We start from the raw sequence: 9,716 nt of genomic DNA, 5'->3' as shown, positions 1-9,716 counted from the left end.
AATTGCTACATTGTCCAAACCATATAAGAAATGGAAGAATGTGACAAGTACCGAGGTAAGAGGTTTTATTGCTTGCTTACTAAATATGGGACTCAATAAAAGGCCCACAATGCTATCATACTGGAGCACAAAACCGTCACAGGCATTTCCATGGTTTGTTAAAATGTTTTCTGCCCACCAATTTAGGCATCTGATGAAATTCTTTGATCTTGTGGATAGTGAGAAATGTCCAGCACCAGGCCATCCTCATTATGACCCATGTATCAGGTACCAGCCATTGGTACATCATGCTAATAATATATTTAGACATCATTACACACCTCATGAACAACTTAGTATTGATGAGAGTCTAGTTGGCACTAAATGTCACACTTCCCTATTACAGTATTTGCCAAACAAACACCACCACCAATGAGGAGTCAAATTCTGGATGCTGTGTGACTCTATAATGAACTACTGTCTTGGATTTTATACATACAGAGGTGGCAAAAGCCAAGAAGATAAGGCTGAGATTGCAAGACATGGCTTAGGTTACTGTGTTGTTCAGAAGGTACTGCGTTTGGGCAGTTATTTGAACAAGGAATATCACATCTTTGTGGACAACTTTTTCATGTCAGTACCACTTGTAAAAAGTCTCTACAAACTAGGTACATGCATTACTGGCACTGTAAGAAAAAACAGGAAATATTTGCCGGAGCAATTTAGAAAGAAATTTGGAATTGGGGAAAGGATGTATTGTAAGTCAGGTCCAGCACTAGCATGTGTGTACGGAGAGAAAAAATCCCAGCATACCCCCGTTCTCTTATTGTCAAGTAAAGTTGGTGCTGGTGACATTGAAGTCCAAAATAAAAATCAAACAGTAAAAAGGCCAGAAAGAATACACCAGTACAACCAGTATATTGGTGGAATAGACACATCTGACATGACGCTGTATGCGTATTTGGATGAGAGGCGAACTCTTCGTTACTGGAAGAAGGTAGCTTTTAACATAATGTTAAGAATGGTACTGAACTCTTACATATTATACAAAGAGCATAGTAAGGGAAGGAAATTTGTTTCCAGATATGTATATACTGTAATGATAATTGAAGCCTTGTCAGATGAATGGCTGCAAGAAAAAAATGCAATTGATGACCCTCGTGGTGCTCCGGGTTTGAGAAAACTTCCAGAGAAGAAAGAGTCAAGATGCTGTGTGTGTACCAGTCAGGGAAGGAAAAGAGGGTCAAGAACTGTTTGTAATGGTTGTAATAAGGGGTTGCATGGTGAATGTTTTCCTAAACACAAATGCTAAGTCATATTGTAGCCATGGAAATTCTGTAATGTTCTCTTCAAATAAATAATTATTATCTTTCTAAATAATAACACAAATGTCATATCCCTCATGTCACTTTACTCAGAAATGTGTGTAGATTCTATGGACTGTAGTTAGCCTTCTTAAATTGAAGCACAGTGTTGTATACATGGAATCAAAGTCAAATTTATAATACTTTCTTAAAAAAAATATTTTATTTGGACTGTCACAATCAAATTCATTTGAAACATTATCATAATCTGTGTAAGCCATAATATTCTACATACTTTTATGGATAAGTGGTAATTTTTTCATATCTTTAAAGTGAATACTGTGTGAGATATGGCAATTTAAATAGAACGTAGCATAACAGTATAAACATGCATGGCATTTTTAGCATACACCACTCCAAATCGGCTGCAGTCATTGAATTCTTGACAGCAGAAGGTGTCATCCCAAAGGATGTGCATCAGAGAATGAAAGCAGTTTATGGTGACTGTGTTGATGTGAGTACTGTACGTTGTTGGGTCTGAAAGAGAAAGGGAAACGTTTTCCTGCAGCATGACAATGCCAAACCACACACCTCGTGTGCTACCACTGCAGAACTTCAGAGACTGAATCTCACCACCATACGGCATCCTCCATACAGTCCAAATTTAGCACCATCTGACTTCTATCTGTTCCTGATAATAAAAGACGATCTGCGGGTACATCAATATGCTTCTGATGAAGATGTTGAGAGAACTGTGAGACAGTGGTTGCGGAAACAAAGTGTTGACTTCTTCCATGATGGCTTCAGAAAACTTATTCATTGTTGGCAGAAATGTATCCAATTGACTGGTGATTATGTGGAAAAGTGAATATTGGTAATTAAAGATCACATTCTAAGGATTACTTCTGCATTTGATTTATTAAAATATTCCCATCCAAACCCAATTAACGAAGGTGGAGGCATTACTTTTCATTCATCCCTGATACAAGATAACTACTATTCAAATGGAACACATCCAACAGCTCAACTGAACACTAATAAATCAACACGATGCAACCTTATCACACAGTTCAATCAGAAATTTTTTACACAATACTGAATTAAAAATACCAATCCCCTCAAATTACATGATGAATCATGGAAGAAGATTTCCATATGTGAACAAAAAAGATGACAAACAAAGATCCTAGTACAACAAAAAATATGCTTTCAACTGCACATGAGTACACTGACATGAAAGAAACGAAATGTAAGACATGGGATGGTCCTTGAGAGCTACAAAGCCATTAGCAACAAGTTAAAATTAATACATATTTGGTGATGAGACCAACTGCCAATGAGTTCTTTTTCCACGTGAATAAACATGAGTACAACTTCAGAGTCATGAAAACTGGGAGATGCAGGCATGTAATAAATGACAGAAATGTAAGTAAACTTGCTATAAACAGCTGGTGATATATATAAATGAACAAATGCTACATTCGTGGATGGTATAAATTATCGGACACTGAGATATCATAACAGAATTAATGCAAAAGATACATATTTCTTGCATATGCAATGAAGAGCCAAAGAAAGTGGTACACCTACTTAATATCGTGTAGGGCCCCCATGAGCATGCAGAAGTGCCACAACATGACATGGTATAGACTCAACTAATGTCTGAAGTGGTGCTGGGAGGCACTGAACTGACAACCTGAATCCTGAGTACGAAGCGGTAGAGATCTGTTCTGAACAGCACATTGCAAGGCATCCAAGATATGTTCAATTATGTTCACATGTGGGGAGTTTGGTGGGCAGCAGCAGTGTTTAAACTCAAAAAGAGTGTTCCTGGAGCCACGGTGTAGCAATTCTGGATGTGTTGGGAGTCGCATTGTCTTGCTGCAACTGCCCAAGCCCATTGGAAGGCTCGATGGACATAAATGGATGCATAAGATCAGACAGGATGATTACATACACATCACCTGTCAGAGTCATGTCTAGACATATCAGGGGCTCCATACCACTCCAACTGCACATGCCTCACACTATTACAGAGCTTCCACCAGCTTGAACATATCCTTGATGAGATACAGGGTCCATGGATTCATGAGTCTGTCTCCATACCTGTACATGACCATAAGCTCTATACAATTTTAAAAAAGATTTATCTGACCAGGCAGCATGTTTACAGTCATCAATAGTCCAATGTCAGTGTTGGTGGGCCCAGGCACGGTGTAAAGCATTGTGTGGTGTAGTCATCAAGGGTACACAAGTGGGCCTTCGAATCCAAAAGCCCTATGGTTCACACAGTGACACTTGTTGATGGCCCAGCATTGAAATCTGCAGCAATTTGTAGAAGGGTTGCACTTCTGTCATGTTGAGTGATTCTCTTCAGTCATCATTGGTCCCATTCTTGCAGGATCTTTTTCTGGTTGAAAATTTGAAGTTTTACCAGATTCCTGATATTCATGGTACACTCGTGAAATGGTCATACAGGAAAATCCCACTTCATCGCTGCCTCGGAAATGCTGTGTCCCATCGCTTGTGTACCAGCCGTAACACCATGTTCAAACTCACTTAAATCTTGATAACCTGCCATTGTAGCAGCAGTAACCGATCTAACAACTGCACTAGACACTTGTTGTCTTATGTAGTCATTGCCGACTGCAGAGCCGTATTCTGCCTTTTTACATACACTCCTGGAAATGGAAAAAAGAACACATTGACACCGGTGTGTCAGACCTACCATACTTGCTCCGGACACTGCGAGAGGGCTGTACAAGCAATGATCACACGCAACGCACGGCACAGCGGACACACCAGGAACCGCGGTGTTGGCCATCGAATGGCGCTAGCTGCGCAGCATTTGTGCACCGCCTCCGTCAGTGTCAGCCAGTTTGCCGTGGCATACGGAGCTCCATCGCAGTCTTTAACACTGGTAGCATGCCGCGACAGCGTGGATGTGAACCGTATGTGCAGTTGACGGACTTTGAGCGAGGGCGTATAGTGGGCATGCGGGAGGCCGGGTGGACGTACCGCCGAATTGCTCAACACGTGGGGCGTGAGGTCTCCACAGTACATCGAAGTTGTCGCCAGTGGTCGGCGGAAGGTGCACGTGCCCGTCGACCTGGGACCGGACCGCAGCGACGCACGGATGCACGCCAAGACCGTAGGAACCTACGCAGTGCCGTAGGGGACCGCACCGCCACTTCCCAGCAAATTAGGGACACTGTTGCTCCTGGGGTATTGGCGAGGACCATTCACAACCATCTCCATGAAGCTGGGCTACGGTCCCACACACCGTTAGGCCGTCTTCCGCTCACGCCCCAACATCGTGCAGCCCGCCTCCAGTGGTGTCGCGACATGCGTGAATGGAGGGACGAATGGAGACGTGTCGTCTTCAGCGATGAGAGTCGCTTCTGCCTTGGTGCCAATGATGGTCGTATGCGTGTTTGGCGCCGTGCAGGTGAGCGCCACAATCAGGACTGCATACGACCGAGGCACACAGGGCCAATACCCGGCATCATGGTGTGGGGAGCGATCTCCTACACTGGCCGTACACCACTGGTGATCGTCGAGGGGACACTGAATAGTGCACGGTACATCCAAACCGTCATCGAACCCATCGTTCTACCATTCCTAGACCGGCAAGGGAACTTGCTGTTCCAACAGGACATTGCACGTCCGCATGTATCCCGTGCCACCCAACGTGCTCTAGAAAGTGTAAGTCAACTACCCTGGCCAGCAAGATCTCCGGATCTGTCCCCCATTGAGCATGTTTGGGACTGGATGAAGCGTCGTCTCACGCGGTCTGCACGTCCAGCACGAACGCTGGTCCAACTGAGGCGCCAGGTGGAAATGGCATGGCAAGTCGTTCCACAGGACTACATCCAGCATCTCTACGATCGTCTCCATGGGAGAATAGCAGCCTGCGTTGCTGCGAAAGGTGGACATACACTGTACTAGTGCCGACATTGTGCATGCTCTGTTGCCTGTGTCTATGTGCCTGTGGTTCTGTCAGTGTGATCATGTGATGTATCTGACCCCAGGAATGTGTCAATAAAGTTTCCCCTTCCTGGGACAATGAATTCACGGTGTTCTTATTTCAATTTCCAGGAGTGTATCTCTGTATTTGAATATGCATGCCTATATCAGTTTCTTTGGTTCTTCAATGTATATTGCTGTATTAATGAAAAAGGAAACAAAAAACTATTAAATCTTAAAATGTGTGTTATAATTTTGTTATTATAAGAGCACCACAGAATTGTCATTGTGGATGTCATATACCATATTTACTCGAATCTAAGCCGCACTTTTTTCCGGTTTTTGTAATCCAAAAAACCGACTGCTGCTTAGAATGAAGTGCAAAGTAAGCGGAAGTTCTGAAAAATGTTGGTAGGTGCTACCACAACTAACTTCTGCCATCGAATATATGTAGCGCTACACAGACATGCTTTGCAGACACAAAGATGAATACTGGCGCCAAAACCTCTGCGTCAGTAAATAAATTTAAGTTTTTTTCTCTGCTTCAAGTTTCGACCACTGCATTTTCATACATTATCCAACGAAGTAAATACAAATTCTGTACTGTTCATCTTCGAATGTAGCAGCATTTCAACGTACTACGAAAATCCGATTGGCAAGACTGTTTGGGATGTTTGCCATAAGCCAACTCTACGTTCTGAATTTTTTCCTACCTGTGAGAAGAGATGGTTGCTAATAGGAACGTGCAGTATTCTCTTCACCATAAGAATAATATGTATATAAACATTTTGCCTCGTATTCTTTCGTGTTTGCTGCTAACTCATTTAAATCCTGTCTGCCTAATAAACTACGAAACTAGAGTGAGACAACAGCAAACACGGAAGAATATACATATCAAGTCATTTTTATATTCGTATTATTCTTATGCCTAATAGTGATACAGTCAGAAATGAAGCACGGCAATTGACTAAATTTTTAAATCTAAGATGACTCTAATTTCTGTGCAGAATGTAATGTACTAAAGAGGCATCTGCAAAGATTTTCAAATGGAGAAAAATTTTCGCTAAACTCTCGTTCAGAACATCTTCTATCATACGCAGTCTATTATTTGGATCTTGTTGACCATTATCAAAGAAAGCAGCAGTGTAAGTAACAACAAATAGCAGTCTCTTGCCATTGTTTCGCTAATGAGACAATAACTCTCTCTCTCTCTCTCTCTCTCTCTTTTTTTTTTTTTTTTTTTTTTTTATATTGTTAGTGGCGGTAGCGCGCACAAAAGCTAGCCATGCCACGAGCGGCGACAAGTCGTAAACACTCATTATCAGAATGCGACAAACAATGCATGACACAGTACAGTAATGCATTTTCAGCTTAAAGTGACATAAACACCTATAACAAAGAGAAAAGCACTTATCAGATCAAAGAAAAATAAGCAATCAATTCAAACCGGATGAAGCACGTGAAAAAGGAAGGATACCCGTATAAATAGGGACAGAGCGCCTGACGCATAGCAGTGGCTACCTGGTAAAGCTTAACTGCCAAGCTTACGACTCAAACCAAGATTCGGCAAATTTTTTTTTCCTTGATTTCGAGTCTCATTTTTCAGGTGTGGCTTAGATTTGAGTACAGCTGAGATTCGAGTAAATATGGTATTGAAAAGATGTCCGCAACAGTGCTACATGCTATTAACCACTCAGCAATTCCTATGCTGCAGAAGATACAACCATATATCTAAGGAATCATCAAGAACTCAATGGACAGATTAGAAATGGCAGACTAACCTATATCACATATCCTCCATACAACCTCATACAACTGTCAACCATTATTTACATTCAACACTTTTATCAATTATGACACTGCACAAGTTAAACAGATTACCCATAATATTACATAAGGAATGAAGAACGAATATTTTTTCTCAAGAAGAAACAAGTCCCTACAAAACAAAAGCTACTCCGCACAACAAAAACACTCTCACAAACAGAAGTAGACACAGAGATAGAAGCACTCTATAACCAAGCAGCATAAACTTGACAACTATCATTTTACACACTACTCACTCAAACAACACACCAAATCAAGAAAGAAACCCTTACATGAAGAAAGATGTCACTGATAAACCAGATCAATACTATTCAATGAACACACTTCAAACAACTCAACTGGACACTGACAGAGCAACGGAATGCAACCTCACCACACAACTCACTTACACATTTTTCACACATTACAGAACTAAAATACCAGTCTCTGAAACTACATCATGAATCAAGAAAGAATATTTCCATACATGAAGAAAGAAGATGAACCTTCACAAATGATGACTCTAGTACAACAAAAACACGCTTCCAACTACCCATGTCTACATTGCCAAAGGTTAGTAAATGGAAAATTTGGGATGGTCACTGAGACCTTCAGAGCTATTAGCTACATGTAAAAAAACAATACATATATGGTGAAGACACCTACCAGTAATGAGTGTATTCCATATGAACAAACATGAGTACAGCTTCAGAGTTTCAGAAACAGGGAGTTACAGTGTGTGATAAATATAAAAGAAATCTACGTAAACTGCTACAGAAAGTGGGAATTGCAGTATGTGACAAATACAATAAGTAACAGAAATTTTAGTAAACTGCTGTTGGCAACTGATGAATTATAAAATCTCAGTAAATGCTGTGTTCTAGGACGGATTAAACTACCACACTCTAAGATATCAAAACAGAATTTAATGAAAAAAAAAACACATATTTGTTGTGTATATTACTGTATTAATGGAGCCGGCCGGAGTCTGGAATGGCCAAGCGGTTCTAGGTGCTACAGTCTGGAACCGCGTGACCGCTACGGTCGCAGGTTCGAATCGTGCCTCGGGCATGGATGTTTGTGATGTCCTCAGCTTAGTTAAGTTTAAATAGTTCTAAGTTCTAGGGGACTGATGACCTCAGAAGTTAAGTCCCATAGCGCTCAGAGCCATTTGTATTAATGGAAAAGAAAACAGAGTAACTGTTACACATAAAAATGTGATTATTAGTTATGTCACTACACAAGGGCACCAGACGGTTGTTACTCTGTGCACCACATATTGAAAAGATTTGGTATGAAAAAGAGTTAACTGATGTTTAACACTGAGAGAGTTCTATGCCACATAACATATAACTGAATACCTCCTGAGATGCAAAGAATTCTATGGACTGTTTAACCCTTTAACTGCTCTGGATGTGTTAACCTTTGTACCCATCCCTGTGAGCTTTGAATGTGTTTACGCGTAGACACGTTCAGAGTACCAGGTAGAATGACTGGTGGCACGCGTATACACATTCAGAACACACAGGGAGAGGTACAAAGGTGCGTACGTTAACACGTCCAGAGGAGTTAAAGGGTTAAAAATGGCTGAATAATCTATACCATGTATCCTCCATACAAACTGAAAGAATGGTCCCACTCTCTCATAGAACAAGAAAACAAACTCCCCCTCAGACCCATACAACTCTCAACTGATAATTACCACATTTTTTCAATAATGACACAGTTCATGTTAAACTGCTTATTCCTGAAACTACATGAATAATCAAGAAAAAAAGATCTCTCATGAAGTACCATGAGAACAACTCTATCAATGAACTGTCCACAGTAACTCACTCTCTGTCCTATCTTCCTATTCATCATAAATCCTACTTCCATTATACTGTATTCTCCTGCTCTTGATATTACTCTTTATTTGTCTGAATGAAAATCCTCATTCTATTTTCATTTCACTTCACTAACACAAACTACATCTGGATTAAGCCTTAGCATTTCCCTTTTTTGCATTTTCTAGCTTCCCTACCATGATGAAACATCTGACATTCCATGTCTCGTCTCACAGAACATTATTCTTTCGTTGGTTATTCAGTCTTGTTCTCACTATCACCTCTCCCTTAGCAATCCCCACCCAGAGATCTGAATGAGGGACCAGCTTTGAATCTTTTGCCAACAGAGAGACCATCATGACACTTTTCCAATTACAGGCCACAGTTCTTATCCATGAAGATATGACACTTTTCCAATTACAGGCTGCAGCTCTTGTCCATGAAGATATGGTGGCTAAAGATGTCCTCTGAATTGATGTAACACAGCTGCAACAGCTACTGCTGCCTTGATTCAACAGATTACTTGAATGGGTATGATCTGTCGCAGGACTCAGTGGACTGTGAGCTACCACATTCAAAATTTTGTACAGTTTTTTGAAAACGGATCCATACTGTTTTTTACTTTTTCTGCTACTACCTTGATCAAGAAAACCTGATCTTTGTACACCATGGCCTCCAATTATCTATTGATTCCAAGTTTTTCACAAAGAGAGGAGCTTTCACTGTTATTTGTGATTCAGACTTGTTCACAATACTGGAAGCATTTACACTGCCTAACTACTGTGTCTTATGCATTGGTCCCATACATTTCCATTGGCTCAGTGTGGACTGATGC

The 9,716-nt window shown here is 40.9% G+C and overlaps 1 protein-coding gene across 1 annotated transcript; it reads left to right on the top strand.

Annotated features, from left to right (window-relative positions):
- The first annotated feature begins 448 nt into the window (after positions 1–448).
- Positions 449–1,291, top strand: LOC126188818 (piggyBac transposable element-derived protein 4-like). Its single transcript, XM_049930431.1, has one exon. The coding sequence runs from the start codon at positions 449–451 to the stop codon at positions 1,289–1,291; it is 843 nt and encodes a 280-aa protein (XP_049786388.1).
- The last annotated feature ends 8,425 nt before the right edge of the window (positions 1,292–9,716 follow it).

Source organism: Schistocerca cancellata, chromosome 5 (assembly GCF_023864275.1).
Source record: "Schistocerca cancellata isolate TAMUIC-IGC-003103 chromosome 5, iqSchCanc2.1, whole genome shotgun sequence".
NCBI classification, from domain to species: domain Eukaryota; kingdom Metazoa; phylum Arthropoda; class Insecta; order Orthoptera; family Acrididae; genus Schistocerca; species Schistocerca cancellata.
This window is presented reverse-complemented; position numbering and strand designations above follow the sequence as displayed.